The following is a 20,551-nucleotide window of genomic DNA, read 5'->3' as shown; positions in this document are numbered from 1 at the left end:
CCTGGTATGTCCTGGCTTCTCAGACATAGGACATCCCAGTATGATGGGCTTTCAACCTGTCTGCATCCTTGCAACTCAACCATTTAACCAGGACACTCTGCCTCGTCTTAGCACGGGAGACTTTGCAGGGCACCTCACAAGTCCCTTGTCCTCGTGGAGCTTCCCTTATTGAGGGAGACAGACACAGTAAACAGGCACAAATAAGAGCGTTTCAAATGGGACTGAGGGAAGGCTACCCAGTTGGGTGATGCGAAGGAGGAGGATTTTCTACTGCTGCGTCACAAACGACCCCAACACTTAGCAGTTTACGGAAGCAATTGTTTCTTATCTTGGTGTGTGTGGGTCAGGAGCCCGGGAGCAGCCTAGCTGGGTGGGTCTGACTCAGGGACTCTGAGATTGTCAGTAAAGCCGCTGGCTGGGGCTGCACCAGCCGAGGGCCTGGGAAAAGTACCTGTAAGCTCACTCGTGTGGCTGGTGGCAGCCGCCTCTGGTCCTCAACACGTGGGTCTCTCCACGGCTGCTCACAAGGCAAGGCAGCGTGAGAGGTCGAGATGGAGATGAAGAGGGAGACATGCGCGCACACACACGTGTGCACACGCACCCATGCCCGTGGGCACTCGGACCCATGCACGTAGGCACACACGTGCACACACACAGCCCCTGCTTGCTTTTTTCTGCTACGGCTCTGATACAGCGGAAAACAAAACAAGAACCTCGACCACAGCTCCTGGGGATCCTCAGTCCTCTGTGGCTTCCTGTGGACAAATCTGGAGCGTCTTCCAGCTAACAGAGCGCTTATCCGCACCTTGTTGCGTTCGCTGGTGGGGGAAGCAGCACACACTTCTCTGGGACATTCTGGTCTCCATCACCTGCCAGCCACAGGGTGGGGGATGGGGGGTGAGGGGGGCGTGACCTGAGTTCCTGTGTGCTGAAGTCGCTCGAATTGCTGGGCAGGGAGTCCACAGTCCTTCTAGAACAAGGGGTTTACATTCAGGCATCTGGAACACACGTAGCTGGGAAATAATCTGCTTTTCATTTTACTCTCTCTGCTACCAGCAAGTGCACGGGGGAGTTTGGGCATGGAGTTTGATCCCCCCCTATGGCCCCAGGCCTGGAGGTTTGAGGAACAAAGCAGGGACTCTGTCTCCACTTTTAAAATAACTCATCACCTTGTTGAACAGTTGTTCACGTTTCCCATTTTGAAATTGTGACTTACACATGCAGAGGACATACAAAATGTATACAGACACACGTGTAGGGGTCAGTGTAAAGACTCACTTCAATGTGGGCACCTGTGTTCACCAGTCAGGCCCAGCAGCCTGGAAAGCACATCCTCTGACAGCAAGTCCTCTCTGGAGGTGATGTGTGCCCTGACTTTTGTGACAGTCATGTCCCTGCTTGGCTTCACTGTTTAACTCCCAGGTGGGCACCTCTCAGCTGCAGCGCTGAGTTTTGCCTGTTTTGTTTCTGTCCGGGGGATTGTGACTGGGTAGGCCACTCCCCCTGCTGCTGGGGGACCGCCAGAGCTTGTGTGGTATCCTGGCTGCTCGGTGTCCCTGGTTTTGTGTGGATGGGCCACATTCATCCATTTTCCTGCTGTAACACATTCCAGCTTGGGGCATGGCTTGTGCCTCTTGTGGGTCAGGGGGTGCTCTTACTTTCCTGGGTAACACCATCTTTTCTACCATGGAGCATTTACGTGTGCCAGACCCTTGGATGAGCTGGGGAAACGAGGAGCAGTATTCATCGAACCATTATCCAAAGAAATCTTAGCGGCAAACTGACCCCTGCTGTGGGGGAGGGGCAGACTGCTTGAGAGGCCCAATGCGGAGGGAGGCCTGGCTGAGTTTGCAGAAGGTGGGCGGAGATGCCCCCCTGCCAAATGAGAGACACGGTGGTAGAAAGTGACCGATGGTCATGGGGTGTTAAGTACATAAAGCACTGCAGGTGGGAGGAAGAGAGTGTGCAAAGGCCCTGAGGCTGGAGGGGGTGATAGTCAGCTCTGGCTGCCATAGGACCATGAGACTGGGCGGCTTGCATGACAGATGTTGATTTTCTCACAGCTAGGGAGCCCGGAAGTCCTGGGACAGACTCTGGCAGAGTTGGTTTCCGCTGAGGCCTCTCTTCCTGGCTTGCAGTGGGCTGCCTTCTCATGGTGTCCTCCTACAGCAGAAAGTGAGCAAGCTCCAGTGTCTCTTCCTCTTCTGGTGTCGCCATCCCCGGGGCCTCACTAAACTTTACACTCCTCCTTACAGGCCCATCTCCAAGTATAGCCAGACTGTGCGTGGAGAGGGGAGGGTTCAACGTATGCATGTGGGGGACACAAACATTCAGTCCATACCAGGGCTGAGGGGGATTTGAGGGACTGGAACATTCCTAGGGCAAGAAGTGGGGCAGCATTTGGGTTTTCACAGACTTAGTGATTTGAAACCACAGTCATCATTTCTTTACTAGGATTTCACAGTTTGGGCAGGACCCATAGGGACAGCTCTTCTGAGCTCTGTGTCACATCAGCTGAGGCTTTGCTCACAGTGGCCGGCAGCTGGAGGCTCAGCTGGGGCTGATGGCTTAGCGCCTTCCCCCTTTCCCTCCCCCTCTTCATCCTCCCCCTCCCCATCTTCCTCTTCTTCCTACATGTGGCAGCTTGGGCTTCCTTTTAGCATGGCAGTCGGTTTCTAAGAGCAAGAAGGCAAAATCTGCCAGTCGTCTCAAAAGTTAGGGCTGAACCGGGCAGGGGCGTCATTTCTGCCGTGACAAAAGTCACAGAGTCCAGGTACAGCCACTGGCCACTCACATCACAGACCTTGTCTTTTCTTTTTTTTTTTTTTTTTAATAAAAATGGCATCTATTTAAGGTGTACCACGTGTTTTGTTGTACACGTATACAGTAAAATGGTTACTATAGGCAAGCTGATTACCAGGTTTCCCCTCCTCACATAATTGTCTTTGCTTTCTGTGGTGCAAGCCCCTGAAATTTCTTAGCAAATTTCTGGTATACTGTCTGGCATTATTACCTGTGGTTACCATACTGTATGTTCTATCTCCAGACTGGCTCATCCTACAAAAACTGTGTTTTTTAAACTTGTAGAAAATTTCAAACACACTCAAAAGTAGGGGAAACAGGGTCAGAACCCCTCCCCACCCGTATATCCAACTTCACCAGTTATCAACTCACCGCTTATCTTCCCTATCCCCCCCCCTTCTCCTTCATGTGATACTTTCTCCAATTTGTGAACAAAACAGTACATATCCTGAAAACACTTGTGTCAAAAGTGTGCAGCAGGGTGGGTTTCCCCCTGTGGGCCTCCCAGGAGAGATTCCGGTACCCAGTTCCAGCATGTGTGTGGGGGGGGCGGTGAGTTCCCACAGTACCAAGCCATTCTCTGACACCAGCTGTGTGTCCTCGGATTCAGCCCCGTTCTGTCCCTCTCTACTGGGAGAGAGCCTCAGAGCCCCCAGGTGAGGTCCTCAGTTCTGCTCTCACCCCCACTTCAGACGCCCGTTCGTTGCCAGCTTAGCTTGTTACCTGTGTTTCTCACTGCCTGGCTATAAATCAGAGGTTCCCGTGACTTCCCCCTCGGGTTCAATTAATTTGCTAGAGTGGAACTCTAGCTTTAGAGCCTGGCTGCTTCTAAAAGAACGTGACTCAGGAACAGCCAGGTCGGAGAGATGCACAGGGCAAGGGAACGGGGAGGGGATGTAGAGCTTCCCTGCCTTCTGGACGTGCCACTGTCCCTGAATCTCTGTGTGTTTACCAGCTGGAAGCTCTTTGAACCCCCTCTGTTTGGGTTTTTATGGAGGTTTCATTACATAGACCTGATTGATTACATCATTGGCTGTTGGTGACTGATTCATTCTCTAGCCTTTTCTTCCCACCCAGAAGGTCAGGAGGTGGGACTGAAACTTCCAACCCTCTGTTCTTGGTTGGTTCCCCTGGCAACAAGCCCCCATCCCTAGGTGCTTTCCAAAAGTCACCACATTAACATGAACCTAGTTACAGTGGAAAGGGGCTTATTAGGAATGAAAAGACATTTGTTTCACCTGAATTGGTGTGCTCTGAAGTGATTTCAGGGACTGAGGACTAGAGACCAAATAGTAGAACAAAACATGTTTCCATTGCTCTCATGGCTCAGAAATTCCAAGGGATTGGGGGCACCTGGGTGGCTCAGTCAATTGAGTCTGACTCTTGATTTCAGCTCGGGTCATGATCTCTGGGATCTGGGATCGAGCCCCAGGTCAGGCTCAGCACTCAGTAGTGAATCTGCTTGAGATTCTTTCACTCCCTCTCCCTCTGCCCTTCCCCTCCAGTGTGTGTTCTCTCTTAAATAAATAAATAAATAAATAAATAAATAAATAAATAAATAAATGTAAAAAGAAAGGAAGGAAGGAAGAAATTTGCAAGTTTTGGGGTGAGCGGGGAACTATGGACCAAGACCAAATATATATGAGAAATACATTTTGGTGATCTGAGTGACCAAATATATATTTTTTATTAATCATTATTTTGCACCTGGGTAACCAAGACCTGGATCAGGACCCAAACATGAGCAGCACCCGCAAACCCCCAGAGCCCCCTTCCATTACCACCCCAGGAAACTCCATCCTGACCTCTAACGGGATGGAAGGATGTGGTTTGTTTGTCTCCCATTAAGGGGCGACAGGAAATAGCCTCCTCCATGGCTGGTCCTGCCACTGAGCACTTACACTGCCTCTGGGAGCCTCAGTCCCTCTTCGGCAAATGAGGACCATGCCAGGCCTGCCAGCTTGCTGTGAAAATCAGTAGCACACGTCAGGGCCGGGCCCTGGGCTTGACACTGTGTAAGGACCGAGTGCTGGTTGTCTCTGCTCTTATTTCCCGTTCTGTACTGGCTGAGTGGGGAGATGGCCCATGGCCCTGGCAGGTGCTGCATAGCTGGCTGAGAGCTGGGGACAGCTGGAACCTCCCAGACAGCCAGCAGCTAGTGATGTTGAGGACCCTTTATGGCATCCTGGAGAAACGTTCCTGCGCCGGGCCATCAGTTAGCTTGAAAGACAGCCTGGGTAGAATCTGTCATTGACACAGCAGACATAGGAAAGGACACGGGATGGTCTCGTAAGATCAGCAAGTCCAGCTCCGTGAGAGAAGCCGTTCCTCTGGGCTTCAGTGCTGATGGGGCCGTATGCAGCTAGTCAGTAAAATTACTGAAAAGGGCAATTTGAAAAAAAAAAAAAAGACTTTGGGTTAAGTGTGTTTTTATTAGCTCACTGGCAGTAAAATCCAATTTGGGACTTCCAGGGATTAGATTCCCGAATGTGCTTGCTCTTAGCCCTTTGCTCCATCAGACCCTGGGAGCCTGGCCATGGCTTTAAAGCCCTTCGCTGTGAGCAGTTTAATCTCCAAGTCCCTTTCCTTTGGTTTGCTGAGCTCAAAGGCACCACTGTCAGTGGATGCCGTGTATTTCACAGTCTCCGTGAAAGTTCAAGTGTGCGCGATACGATCTAATTGTCCAGTTCCTTGACATTCAGGCTTGTCTCCTTTGTAAAGTGGTGTAATTGATTTCTGGGTACTTGAAAATGGAGCCGGTAGTGGGCTCTATGCTGGAAATACCAAGTAGGGGACGCAGGAAGGCCGGCTGCGCCGTCCCCGCTCACTCATTCCTTCCACCGCTGCCTCGCAGCACCCAGGGCACAGAGTTTTGGAGCCACAGGCCCCGTTCTGGGGTTGCTCCCTAACTTCTGGGATGTTCTAATCCTGGGAAGACAATTATAATCAAGGTGATGTGCCCTGGAGGAGGTTGGGAAGCCGCAAGCTTCCAGGAGGAGGTGGTTTTCAGGGTGGAGTTGTAGGTCAAAACCTGACAATGGGACGCCCTGGGGGCTGGACCTGGGAGCAGTCTGCTGAGGCTGGAGAAGGGCTCTCAGGGTCCTGGGGACCTCGTGGGTTCCCACATCTAAGGTCCTCATGCGGATCCCCCATAGTGGAGGGTACTTCCTTGCATTCTAAGTGTGTGTTCTCTCTCTTTGCAGGTCTGAAGGAGAAAGTTCCCGGAGTGTCAGGTATGTGTTCATCAGCCTCCACTTGTGTGTCTGGGTCCGAGGAGAGGGCGGCTTCCAGAAACCATGTGCTTTAATTTCTCTCTGATGAGGTCTCACCAGGTCAGAGCCCTGCTCCCTTGCCGCCCCCGGCCCTGGTCTGCCCCCCACGGACCTTGGCCATGCTCTTTCTGCTGGCTTCGTGTCCTGGAGCAGCAAGAGCCCTGGTTTAGGGTGCTGATTCTAGAGTGACCTTCCTGGGGGAGTCACCTGGCTTTGTGGTGGTGCTGTTCCCTCAAGGGCTATGGCGGTGTCTGGTTTGGCTAGACTGTGACTTATCTAAGACAGGAAGCTTCTCAGCTCAGACAGCCCCCGGGACCTGACTTAGGAGGTTTGGTGGAGAGGCGGGCTCCTGCCAGCCTTGACTGATGCAGTGTATCTCCATGGCACATGGAGAAGATGACGCTTGCAACTGAGACATGTCTCTCCCCAACCCCACCAGTGGAGGGTCGTGGGGGGTCATCATGGAGTGGGGTCACAACTGGGGATACTGACTGTAGGACTGGTAGGAACCAGATCCCCCGGGTGCTAGTGCCTCAGCCCAGGGGGCTGGGGCCAGGCAGGTCTCAAGGCTTGAGTTGCGGGACCAAGGAGGCCATGAGGGATGGGAGACGGTGGGCTAGTGATGAGGGTGGGAGAGGGGAGGAGAAGCAAGGAAGCCACTAAAGAGCCACAGGGACACCCAGGCCCATTGGCAGCAGATGGGATTTCAGGTTTCTGGCTGGTTTGAATAGCACTGCGAGAGTGCTGGGAAGACAAGATGCTCATCCTGAGCCTGGAACTGGGAAATTCTGGCTTCAGTGGGGTGCTCTAAGCAGCCTGGGGAGAGAAAAATACAGATGGGTGACCATGGCTACATCCTGGGGAAGTTCCGGGAAGCAGCATAGGGAGACCCCATTCTGTACCCGTGCACTTAGCGTTAGCTTAACCCAGGAGACGTGCGTGGTGGTCCCAAGCCAGGGAGGCAGAATAGGGGGCTGTGGGAGAGCAGGGTCCCAGCAGGAAGCAGAGGCCCACTCAGGGTGTGGGGAGGGGTGCTGAGTAGAGTGTCATATGAGGGCTACCAGTGGAGTGAGGGCAGATGGCCACTGGCCTGAGAGGGGAGAGGAGATACTTATAGAGATGGAGAATGGCTGAGGCCAGGAGATGCTGGAAGAGGGGCAGCTGGGCATTCTGGAACCATTCCCCACCCCCACTGCCAAATATATGCAGCTGTGAGAACCAGGGAGGGTGCCCTTGGTGGGCTGATGGGGGAGGAGACCCCTTGAGCAAAGCAAGGGGCAGGTGAGCATGTACCTCACATTATATTTTGGGTAATGAAAATCAGATATAAGAACATGCTTTCTTGCTTGTCATGTTTGTATAAATAAGCAATGGCAGGAGAGGCAAGCAGTCATTAGAATGGTCCCTTGGGTGATGGGGAACAGGGCGGGCAGGGACAAGAGTGGCTGTGAGCCTTCTGCAAGCACGTACTGTGCTTTTGCTTGAGCTTAGAACCATGCAAATATATTCCCCACCCAGAATATTTGGTAAAAATAAAGAGCTGTCTTAAGACAGGGTGAATTACCAAGATGGGGTGAGCATCCTGTCACTGGGGTATGCACCAGCATTGGAAGGGGATTCACATGGGGAAGGGGGAGGAGAGGGCCCTCAGCCCCTTGCCTCTCTCGGCTTCAGGATCTGCACTCCCCCCTCTGATACACTCACCTGGAATTTTCTAAGACTGGTGGGCTTGCACCAGCAAACTCAGCCAAGTTCCTAATTGAATGGGTGCTAGGAGACGTGTGGGGGGGTGGGTGTTTGGCCCTAAACACCCCGCCCACCCACCCCCCGGGGCTATCAGGAAGCTGAGTTTTGTAGGATAGGTATTGGAAGACAGCCCTGAAGCAGGAGCGTGATTCCCCCACGGAGGGGGAAGGGTGGAAAGGACATTTTGGTGGGGGGAACAGCATAGGCAAGGATCTGTGTAGTGAGAATAACGAATGGCTGGGAACGGGAGCAGGGGGACTGTCTGCAAATTGGAACATATGTTTGTAGCTCAAGCCAAATGGTTCTCGGCAGGACACGCAGAGATGAGGCAGGGAAGAAAACCGGTGGGAGTCCAAGCAGAGAAGGCTGCATCTAAGTTTTTCTAAAGGCTCCAGAACCCAACCCCACAGTGACTTCTACTCTGCTGCGTAGACTCTTGGGACAGGCCCAGAGACCTTTAGGACTCATGGTAGAAGCCACTGCTGGGACTTTAAGATGATGTTGTCAGGACTTGACTGCGTCTCTGTCTTGTGCCAGGCATGTGCTTTGCTCCCCAGGGAGCTGTCACCACAGGGGTCAGGCCTCGGACACATGTGCCACTCTCGCTCACTAGCACAGGGTAGGCACAGGGGCACAGGATAGGAAGACCCCCAGATGGTTCAGATCTGACCCGTTCTCTGTACTTCAGCTCACTACCCTCAGACAGCTGCAAACTTTGTTTCCCAGGGAAGAATGACCATGAAGCCTCTTCCTAAAGGGACCCTGGTCTTCTGCCGAGTGTTCGTGGATGAAGTGCCCTTCCCCCTGCTTGCGCTCCTTGGCTTTCTGTGCTCCACTCTGATACCCATGTTCACTTTGATTTCTGTCCTAGTGACTTGAGCACTAAACCCCCAGGAGGAGTAAGGAACCCAGATGAGGCTGCCCCCCCACCCAGCGTAGAGCACAGAGCAGGCACCAACAGGCTTAGTGGACTGAATTCACCTTGGTCTCACTGGGAACCCCGGGCACAATGCCTTGTCCACAGAACAGGCACAAATTACTGTTTGCTTAATTGGATTCAGAACTCATAAATATTTTCAGGCAATAAACTGGAAGGGGAAAAAAAATTGGACCATCTACTCTGGTCCGTGGAGAACTCCCCTCTCCCCTTGCTTCATCCCCCTTTCCACTATAAACACCAAAATTCTTGGGGGAGAGGGGCTACATTTGACTCAGAAAGGCAGTGCCTGGATTTCCTGATCCTAGCTGAGGTTTGGACAGACACCAAGAGCTGATGATCTTTGCTAAATGTTAAGGAAATGAACTTGAATCCTGAGAGACCCCGCCCACCCTGGGGTCCCCGCTGGGCAAAGTTTTTCTTTATGCTCCCAGGACACGCACTGCTGCTGGCTTTCTGGTGGGCTGGCAGAGCCTCCCGGAGCAGCAAGGAGTGGTCTTTGCCAGGAGAATCCTGTTTGCAGTTGCGTGCGTGCTACTTTTCCCCGAGGCAAAACATTTGCAAGATCAGATGAATTCATTTTCCACAAATGAAATGACTCAGTTTTGACCATTTTGCAAACGTAGGACTTTGCTCCCTTATTCCCAGGGTGCGTGTGTCTGTTTTCCACTGCATTCCGAGGGAGGCTGTGGAGGCCCTCCAGTTGGAAACCTTCTAATGATTTATTGGTTGGGGGGAAGTGGGAAAAGAAGAGCTTTGCAGAGTTTGGAGTTTAAAAGAATGAATAACTGCAGGGAGGGCCCAGAGAGGGTGCTGATTCTGTGTCTGAGGTATAAGGACTTTGTTCAGCACAAAAGCTTTTTTTTTTCTTTTTCCTTTTTTTTTTTTTTTTTTGCCTCCCCGTGGTTCTCATCAACCCCCTGAAATGAACCCAGCCATGTTCACTAATAGGAGTAAGTACCAGTTAATGATTGCTGGCTGTGGGTCGGGGTCTTACCTCACCAGCACAACCACGCCCCTCCTTCACGAGAGTTATGGTGAGCCCCATTTTTTCCACCCTGAGGCAAAGAAATACTTGAACAGCTCCCCTAGATAACATGGTTTTCAAATGCAGACCCCTGATTTGACACCCAGACCTTTCTAGGTTGAATCACCTGCTGGTGCTTGTGGAATAGACAGATTTCCAGACCCTGTCCTTCTCGTATCTGACTAGGTAGAACCAGGGTGGGGCAGGGGACTCTGGATTTTAACCACTTCTTGCATGATTCTAACAGGCAGCCTGAACACACACAGCCTCCCTCCCAGTGTCCAGTGTCAGACCGTGCCTGGCTTACAAGTGTGAGCTGACCGGTCCCTAGGAAGACTGAACGAGGCTATTCCCCTAGGTCGCCTCCCTGGGAGGAATCCTGAAACACTGACTGGCATTTCCCAAAAGGTCCCAAGCAGTGAGTTTCTCAGGACCCTGAGCAGCTGGTGAAACCTGAGGGCTGCTCGTCTAGCGTGGGAGCCGCTTCTGGAGAGGGTGGGCTCGGTTACAAATGTCTTAATTAGAACTAAGACGTGTAAGTGAAAGCAATTAGTCAAAATGAATCCATTTTCCTGTGAACATCTCCCATCACTCCGCACCAAGGCGAGGCAGACTTTGTAATTAACCAGGCCACCCCCCCCAACCCCAAAACGAGAATGTGCAATTTATTTTGTGTGCAAGGAGGTATGAAAATTGCCAAAGGTGGCAGACAAAGCCGGGCTGTTTGTGGGGCTGGGTAAACTGAGTTGAACTGTCACCTCCAGGATGCAATGAGAGCTGGCTGCAAATCAGGGAGAGGTGCTGGGGACTTCTGCAGCTGGGTCCCGAGGTGCTGCGCTAAAGGCTGAGCAGATGGCCTTGGGAGGAGAGCAGAACTTTTTCAGCACCATGGACAGGAATACAGGCACAGAATTCAGAGGATTCTAAATTAAGCCTTGTTCATCTTTACTCTCTGTGTCACCATGAAGAAGACCCTGAACTCCAAGCCTCAGAGAGTTTTTTTTTTTTGAACACCTACTGTATGTGTAAACGAACCCAAGTTCGTCTGCTTGATGTGCGGCAAAGACCGTCAGGGGGGCATCGAGTACACAGAAACAGCCAAACGGGAAAATGGGGACCTCAAATCCACCTCAAATCCACCCTCTCCCAGGAGGAGAGTCAGGGATGCTTAGGGTCAAGGGAGGAAGTTCTGGGTAAAAAGCTGCAGTTGCGCTTTTTCATCCCGTTAACCCTTTGGTTACTGGTTTCAGTCCCCACCGTCTTTTGACCGGTTTTCATCCTTGAGTGTTTTGGAAAGATGACCACTCTGGTTAATTCCCGTTGCAGTGGGGTGAAGACAGGGGTAGAGGAATGGAAGCTTTCTGCTGCTTTCTTTCTCTGGACTGTTCTTTAGTTCCACATTCAAAGTCAGCATTCTGCATTACTGGGACTTTTGTATTATGGTCAATAGTTCTTGTACTATGTTCTGTCTAGGGTTTTAGTGGAGGATGTTGCGACCAAGTAGCATGTTGCACTCACAGACTGATTTCTTGGACCAGTTCCCCCTAAGTAGTACTGGTTTGGGGTCCGCTCACTGGTCTGAGTGGGGCCCTTTCCAATGTTCTCCCTTTTCCCAGATAGGAAACCTATGCATTCTCGTGATTCTGTTGGGATCTCGAGGAAAGCATATGACTTCCATTGAATGCCCAAGGCATTGGACACCACTCATGGGATTTTTTTACTCCATTGTCACTCTGAATTATTAGTAGCAGTCCAAACCTAGGAATGATTTTGCTTATAGGTGTTTTGACAACTTCTGAGGCCTTTGGGCCCTGGGTGGCTCAGTCAGTTAAGCGTCAGCCTTGGGCTAAGGTCATGATCCTGGGGTCCGGGGACTGAGTCCAGCATCAGGCTCCCCACTCAGTGGGGAGTCTGCTTCTCCCTCTATCCTTCCCCCACTGCTCCTGATTTCTCTCTCTCTCTCAAATAAATAAAATCTTTAAAACACACACACACACACACACACTTCTGAGTCCTTCTCTGAACAGCATGGAAAAGCTTCAACCCAGCTTGAAAAGGGATCTGCCAATATTAGCAAACACCAGAATCACTTGTTTTTGGCATCATGGTAAAGGCCGCCTGTCGGTCTTCTCCAGATGCGGTGGCTGTAAGTTGTATACCTTTTAGAACTGGTGGGCCCTAGTCTTTGGATTGTTTCTAGCACAACTGGCACATTTTTGAGCAGTTCTCTGAAGATTGGAACCTGCAATATACTTCCAGATCCATTGAAGAATATCATCTTTCCCCTAATGGGCGCTTTGGTGATATGGACAAATATGAACTATTTGTTCCATAAGATGTTCTGGGATAAGGATTCATTATATTTCCAGGCAATATTAGTGCCAGCAAGGTGTCCAAATCCCCATTCCCTAGCTCCTCTATGGTCTGCCAAGGAATATTGGGGTTGATACTTAGTTAAACCTATGTTTGGTCCTATAGCCATTATGGAGAGTTTTGGAGTCTTTGTATGGGCTGTCAATATGGATCCGTTGGGCAGTGATCCAGTTTCTGGCAACCTTTACAGTGCGCAATAACTCATGGGTCACCCCTGCACCCAGCTCTGTGTTGTCTTTGATCTGTGAAACAGACCTCATCCATGTACATCTCCAAGTCTGGATTGTCCAATAGCAGATCGTCCAATCAGGGTGGCTGCAATAAGTTTGTTCAATGATCCATGTGTCTCCAATGATTTTTCCTAGTGGCCCCCCAGAGCTCAGGCATGAAGATGGTTTCCACGTGGGCCACTGTGGCAACTTTCCTCTGAGATTTACCTTGGGTTGTCCAGCTTCAGTTTGTAGGGTTTCTGGAAAAAGAGCAGTTTTAGTTCTCAATGATTCAAGTCAAGACAGCGGGAGAGAACTGGAAACCTCAGTTTGGAGAGTCATAGTCAGCTATTCAAGGAAACCGGAAGAATTCAGTACCCAGCCCAGTTTTATGGACAACCAACCAACCCTCAGAGACACCAGAACTAGAATCCAGTGTGTTACAAAGTGTGTTACTGAAAGAATTTCTTTCTCTAAAATCACCCTTATTTCCACTAAAGAGAGCCAAATTAAGACAAATTCCTTTGTAAAATAAGTCCAGTTTTAATAAAGTTGGCCTATGTACATAGGTAAAGAAACAATGGTGATTGCATATAGGTTCTTATTTTTGTTTTTAATCTGCTTTTCTAGAACATTTTTTTAACACACTGTTTTAAGAATTTACTTATTTAGGGGCACCTGGGTGGCTCAGTGGGTTAAAACCTCTGCCTTCGGCTCAGGTCATGATCTCAGGGTCCTGGGATTGAGCCCCACATCGGGCTCTCTGCTCCTGCTTCCCCCTCTCTCTACCTGCCTTACTCCCTACTTGTGATCTCTCTCTCTCTCTCTCTCTGTGTGTGTCAAATAAATAAATAAAATACTTTTTTAAAAAAGAATTTACTTATTTAAATAAATTCTACACCCAGTATGGGGCTCAAACTCATGATCCCAAGATCAAGAGTTGTTTGCTTTACTGACTGAACTAGCCAGGCACCCCTGATAGAACTTTATATCTGTAGATTTGGGTGGATTACTCTCTTCTCAAGGTCCCCAAAATATCCTAATGTTCTTGCCAGGAAGTGACCTTTCTTAATCACCTGGAAAAGCTGCTGGAAACTGTGTAAGCAAGGTATCCGGCGATTTTTCCAAAGGGCCTCATTGGCTCCATAAAGCCATCCTCAGTGCCCTAAAGCTGTCTGGTCATATCGGAGTCTATGCACATCTTCTTCAACTATGACATTTCCAGTCAGAGCTTTGGGAATATGACCAGTGTTTCTAATTGTGTCCTGTTACAAGGAGAACAGATGCTTTGACCTTATGCAAATAAATACATTGCCCTGAAAACCATAAAAAAACTCCCTGAGAGTTTCTGAATTCTGATGGTATCAGGTAGAGAGAAGGAGATAAATGTTTCATATCTGTTTACAAATAAATTTTTTTTACCAAATTTCTGTAAGTCATAGACAGACTTAAATCCAGAAGAGCAAACATTGGAGAACCAGCAGTGTTTTGTTTTGTTTTTAAGATTTTATTTATTTATTTGACAGAGAGAGGTCACAAGTAGGCAGAGAGGCAGGCAGAGAGAGAGGAGGAGGAAGCAGGCTCCCTGCTGAATAGAGAGCCCATTGTGGGGCTCGATCCCAGGACCCTGAGATCATGACCTGAGCCGAAGGCAGAGGTTTTAACCCACTGAGCCACCCAGGTGCCCCGAATGAGCGGTGTTTTAAACAAGAGTCTGTTTGAATGCAGTTTCCCCATTAATTCTGGAAATTCTTACTCGGTTTTGCTCTACAACCTTAAAGGAATCAGAGACCTGTATTTGTCAATACAATAGAGCTGACAGGGAAATTCTGTGACACACAGTTCTTCAGTAATTCAAATTACAAATCAATTACATTATACCAGGACATATCAAAGCCTTAGGAATTGCATAACATTTCTAGAACAGTTAGCTATGGCACTCACCCATACAATTTAGCCTAAGAAGGTTTATCATTCCTTGTTTGACAGTGCTTCCCATGTGACTGTACATAGCAAATGAACAAGCCTAATTAGCCGGAAAGACTTCATTTTGAAGTTGAATTTTTTTTTTGAAGATTTTATTTTTTTTGAGAGAGAGAGAGCTCAAGTGAGTCCACAAGTAGGCAGAATGGCAGGCAGAGGGAGAGGGAGAAGCAGGATCCTGCTGAGCAGGGAGCCTGATGCGGGGCTCGATCACAGGACCCTGGGATCATGACCTGAGCTGAAAGTAGATGCTTAGCAGACTGAGCCACCCAGGCACCCCTGAAGTTGAATTTTTGGAAGCTTGCCAAATATCAGGAGATTTTAAAGCACAGGGGTAAATCAGATTATAGGTCATTATGAAACACGACACTTAACTTAGCCAAGGGGGCAAGAAAAGATTCCCAAGGTAAATGCAGAAGGTTTTGGAGCTGTTAACAAACCTTAGCTCTCTTAATAGGGAACAGACTACGTATTCAAAGAATTCACAGAGACAAGACATAGAAACTTTGTTTTTCTAGGCTGATTAAAGATAAAGAAAAACCTTTGTTTATAATTTAGACCAATAATCTAAGAAAGCCCCGTCATATGAACGGAGAGAAAACCCACATTCCAGTCTTCCACTGGTGTACTTCTGCTATGAAAACTCATTCATTGCAACAAGATGAATTTTTTTTTTAACTCTCACAAGGAATTTATTTATTTTTTTTAAATTTTTTATTTTTTATAAACATATATTTTTATCCCCAGGGGTACAGGTCTGTGAATCACCAGGTTTACACACTTCACAGCAACAAGATGAATTTTTAAAAATTTATGCAGTCCCTCCTTTTTCCTCTGTATCATCACCCACATTGATATTGACTGATTTTGACAAGGACATCCAGGGCACTACATAGATCTAAGTTTTCCTGATGGGTGTAGGGATATGCTGACCAGCATCTCCAGCTGGGCAAAGGTCTCCCAGCTGTAGGAATGCTGCCAACAGTCCTCAACTCTCAGCCGCCACCGGGGATGGCCTTGACTACAGACAGCTGCCTTGTCAAGGGCATGCCTCCTTCCCAGGTGGTCACATCCAAAGACCGTTTTGAAGATCCAACCCCTTTGACCTGAATTAAGATGACTCTGAGGAGCAGTCCAACTTTTGGAACTCCTCATAGAGCCTTCTATGGCTTCTGTTGGTGTGGAATCACTGCTCAACTTCTGCCCCATCTTGTTCTCTTGCTCTCCCTTTGGCTTCCGCAGATGTGCATCACTCCCTCATAAACTCTATCTACGTGCTAATCTCCATAATCTCAGTCCTGATCATGCATAAAACTCCTTCCTAGAAATTCCCTTCTCATCAACCTTCTACAAATATTTTTATTCATTCAGATATGAAATATATAAATTTTATATTCATTCAGAGTTTGCCCTAGGTTTTCCCTCTTTAAATAACCAGTCTCACTTTCCTTGCATACAGACTTATTTCCTGTATTTTTCCCAATGGTCTCGATTACATTTATTAAAATTATTTACATCTGTGTATTTGCTCGTCGATTACCCATAAAGCTTCCAAGGGGATTAGACAAAGCTCTTTTTTCTTTTCTGGTGAATTTTGCAAGGGAGATGATATCAACTTGCTTGACTTTCAATAAACACAGGCAGAATAAAATTTTTATAACGTTGGCAATTCTAAGGGCATATCCATTTAATAAAAAAAAAAAAACAACCTTAAGTGAGCTTTAATACCAAATATTTTCCAAGATCACATGAATCTGAGAAACAATCTGGGTTTGTTTCTATATTTCTGAGTTTTAGAATGCCCAATCCTTATTTATAAGTGCTTGCCTTTAAACCAATTAAATAGAGCATGTTTACAAATTAATTTTAACAATCCTGGAAGTAGAGAAAATATCTCACATTTACAACATATATAGACACACCTACAAATACACAAATAAGAGGCAGCAAAATTTTAAAGACCCAATTTCCAAATAGCTCCCTTTTATAAAACATATCTAATTACAAGGTGGTATTATAGTCTATGGATCCATTAATTGGTCATTTTTCTCAGGAGTCTAATGAATATTGTGTCCAAGTAGAGTTGCAGCAAAAGATTGCCCAATTCTGGAGCTGTGGACCGAGGCTCTTAGAAGGGGTCCATATGTGTTCAGCCTGATTCTGGAGGTGCTACTGGTCCTCTCTTTACACAAGAAAGAGAAGGATTTCATAGGAGCCAGATTAGAGTCACTGAGCACAGAACTCATCTACCTAGATGTTTTATTTTAAGATTTTATTTATTTATTTGACAGAAAGAGAAAGAGAGTGCACAAGTAGGCAGAGTGGCAGGCAGAGGGAAAGGGAGATGCAGGCTCCCTGCTGAGCAGAAACCCTCATGTGGGACTCCATCACAGGACCCCGGGAGCATGACCTAAGCTGAGGCAGAGGCTTAACCCACTGAGCCACCCACGCACCCCTGGCCAAATATTTTACAGAAATCTTCTAGTAACTGTCTGGAAGTGGGCCAGAGTATCTGGGGGCATCAAAGTAACACCAGCCTGATAGAATTATTTAGGTAGTGTTCTTTCCCTTGAATTTTTTGGAAGAGTTTGAGAAGACTGGTGTTAATCCTTTCAGTGTTTGGTAGGATCCACCAGTGAAACTGTTGGAGCCAAGACTGTTTTTCTCAAGAGGTTTTTGATGACTGACTCATCCTTACTAGTTTCTAATCCATTGCAGTTTTCTATTTCTTCGTGATTTGATCTTAGTAGGTTTGATATTTCTAGAAACTTGTCTGTTCTGTCTGGGTTCTCCAAGTTGTTAGAGTACACTACGGGTAGCCCCTGATCCTTTCTGCATCTGTAAGCGTCCATGGTGACATGGTCTTGCAGCCTTCTCTGTGCTTCCCACAGTCCGGCTAGCAGTCTGCCAATTTTGTTGATCTTTTCCAAGAGCCAACTTCTGTGTTTATTGATTTTCTCTTTCATTTTTCTATTCCCTCTTTCATTTATCTCTGCTCTAATCTTTTTTATTTCCTTCCTTTTACTAGCTTTGGCTTTTTCTAGTTTCTTACGTTGCATAGTTATGGTGTTGACTTGATGTCTTCTCAATTTTACTTTTAGAGAGTGAGGGGACAGAGGGAGAGAGAGAGAATCTTAAGCAGACTTCATGTTCAACAAAGAGCCCGGCACAGGACCCAGCCTCACGACCCTGAGATCATGATCTGAGTCGAATTCAAAAGTCGGACTCTTAACCAACTAAGCTACCCAGGCACCCCTCCGTCTTGATATTTTTTTAAGATTTTACTTACTTATTTGAGAGAAAGAGAGAAAGAGCGCACGCACAGTGGGGAAGGGCAGAGGGAGAGGCAGAAGCAGACTCACCGCTGAGCAGGGAGCCCGATGTAGGGCTCGATCCCAGGACCCCAGAATTTTGACCTGAGCCGAAGGCAGACGCTTAACCAGCTGAACCACCCAGGCGCCCCGTCTTGGTTTTTAATGTAAGTGTTTATGGCTATTAATGTCCCCCATAGCTCTGCTTTGTTGTTCTCTGTGAGTTTTGTTGTGTTTCATTTCCTTCATTCCTAAGTATTTTCTGATTCCCTTGTAATTTCTTCTTTGACACGTTGGTTCATTAAGAATGTGTTTTTAGTTGTCACAAATTTTTTGAATTTTCTCCTTTTCCATTTGTTACTGACTTCTGACTTCATCTTACTGTGGTTGGAAAAGATACTTTATATGCTATCTATCTTATAAAAGCTACTGAGGCTTAACCTGTGACCTAACACAAGGTCTGTTCTGAGATGGTCCTGTGTGCACTTGAGAAGGACGCACGTGTTGATGCTGGGTGGGGTCCTGTGCCAGTCGGTTAAATACGGTTGGGCTATCGTGTTGTTCCAGTCCACTCTGTCCTTACTTACCTTCTGTCTGATTGTTCTGTCCATTATTCAGTGTAGGGTATTGAAGGCTCCAACAATTATTTTAGAACAGTTTTTCCCTTCACTTCCGTCAATTTTTTATTCATTTATTTCGATGGCCTCTCATTAGGTATGTAAATAAATGTTTATCATTTATCTTCTTGGTGTGTTGAACTTCTTAATTAACATACGGCCACCCCACTCTCTCTTTTGGTGACTCTTGGTGACACCTGCAGGGATTTCTGACTCAACTTTTTCAACTTTTTGTGTCTTTGGATCTCAAGTGTGTAGACAGCAGATAGTTGGATCATGTGTTTTTCCCATTCTGCTAATCTGTTGAATCTATTTGCATTTAAAGTTATTATTGGGGCACCTGGGTGGCTCAGTTGTTAAGCGTCAGCTTTCAGCTCAGGTCATGATCCCACGGTCTTGGGATCAAACCCCACATCAGGCTCCCTGCTTGACAGGAAGCCTGCTTCTCCCTTTCCCACTCCCCTGCTTGTGTACCCTCTCTGGCCATGTCTCCCTCTGTCAAATAAATAAATACAATCTTTTTAAGAAAATAAAGTAATTACTGATAAGGAGGGACTTATCTCTGTCCTTTTGCCTTGTCCTTTGTTTTCTATTTGCTTTTTGTCTCTAATTTTCTGCATGGCTGGGTTTTTTTACATTTAGTTGATTTTTTCGTGTAGTGAAACATTTCACATTCCCTTCTCATTTCCTTTTGTGTACGTTCTATAGCCTCTACGTATGTGATTACCATGGGATTACATTTACCATCCCAAAGTTACAGCACTTCATGTCAATTTATACCAGCTTAACCTCAATAACATGAAAATTCAGCTCCTCTACAGCCCTGAGCAACGCCTCTTTCAGTTATGGATGTCACAAATCACATCTTTATGCATTGTGTGTCCAAAAGCATAGACTAATAATTAGGTTTTTAAATATATCATTCTTGGGGTACCTGGGTGGCTCAACTGGTTGAGCTTCTGGCTCTTGATTTCAGTTCAGGTCATGATCTTCAATCTTCACTCATGAGATTGAGCCCCATATCGGGCTCTGCGCCAGCATGTAGTCTGCTTGAGATTCTCTCTCTCCCTCATCCCCTGTCCCTCCCCCTGCTCGCATGTTCTGTCTCTCAAATAAATCTTTAAATGTGTGTGTGTGTGTTTGTACATATCAGTTTCTTAATATAGAGAACAAGAAGTAGAGGTACAAACCAAAGTTATAACAGTACTTTCATAATTATCTGTGCATTCATGTTTACCAGACATTATTTCTCCATAAAGTTTCGAGGTATTATCCACTGGCCTTTCATTTCAACCCAAAGGACTCCCTCTCCTGCAGGCCTGGCCCAGTGTTCAGGCCAATTCTCCTTGCTTCAGTTTATCTGGGAAGGTCTTCATTTCTTCCCCATTTTGGAAGGACAGTTTTGCCAAATGTAGGATTCTTGTTGACACCTTTTTCTCTTCGACACTTGGAACACCTCAACCCAAGCCTCCTGACCTCCCAACCCCACTCACAACCTTTTTGGTGAAAATACAATGAGAGCAATCTTCCTCTGAGTTTCATAGATAAATGTGACCCTTAATGCATTTTATGCAACAGAATGTCTTCCTGTACTATGGTGACGTCTGTTAAGTTGTAGCATCATTTTGACACCAGGGTTTAAACCAAAGAAACCAAGTATTTTAAGTGTAGACGTGATGAGGTCTTTAAACGCCAAAATTGCAGTTGTTTTTTTCAAACTAGAAATGAAAAGGCCATGGAAATGTTCTATAGATTTTGATTTCTCATAAAGTAAATGTCAATCTTGAAAAACCCACACAAACACAAAGATATTTAGAGGTCCTTTTTTTTTTTTTTTTTTTAATTTTTGAGTAAAGCGGTCTTGGGAACAAAAAGTAAAGAAACCAGTATGGTTTTATATCTAGTCGTGACTGGTCTGTGACTTAGCCTGGGTTTGTGGTCTGTGTAGCCTAGGAAGCCATGGTGACCTGACTGACTTTGACCCCAGTGAACTTGTTTCCTACCTTTTTTTTTTTTCATTTTATTTTTTTCTTTTTTCTCTACTCTTCTCAATTTTCTCTATTTTCATTTTTTCCTCTTTTTTTCCTTTTTCTCAATTTCTCTCCATTCTCACTTTTTTTTTTCATTTTTTTGTCTTTGTTTAGTATGAGCGTTTTAGTATGGTTGGCATAGTTCATATTGTTGGTGTAAGCATCGTATAGTTAGTATTGATAGTATGATATTATATTATTGTATATATAGAGAGAGATTATATATATATACTAATTGTATATT

General features: G+C 46.9%; 1 protein-coding gene across 4 annotated transcripts in view; it reads left to right on the top strand.

Annotated features, from left to right (window-relative positions):
• Positions 1-20,551, top strand: part of IQSEC1 (IQ motif and Sec7 domain ArfGEF 1) — a 371,613-nt gene that overhangs the window by 116,776 nt on the left and 234,286 nt on the right. For all 4 annotated transcript variants that reach the window (XM_082747285.1, XM_082747295.1, XM_082747294.1 and 1 more), the window contains exon 2: positions 6,006-6,035. In XM_082747285.1, the coding sequence (XP_082603411.1) occupies positions 6,006-6,035 (30 nt within the window). The remainder of the gene's footprint in view (positions 1-6,005; positions 6,036-20,551) is intronic.

This window comes from Mustela nivalis (assembly GCF_964662115.1).
Source record: "Mustela nivalis genome assembly, chromosome: 1".
In the NCBI taxonomy this organism is placed as follows: Eukaryota; Metazoa; Chordata; class Mammalia; order Carnivora; family Mustelidae; genus Mustela; species Mustela nivalis.
This window is presented reverse-complemented; position numbering and strand designations above follow the sequence as displayed.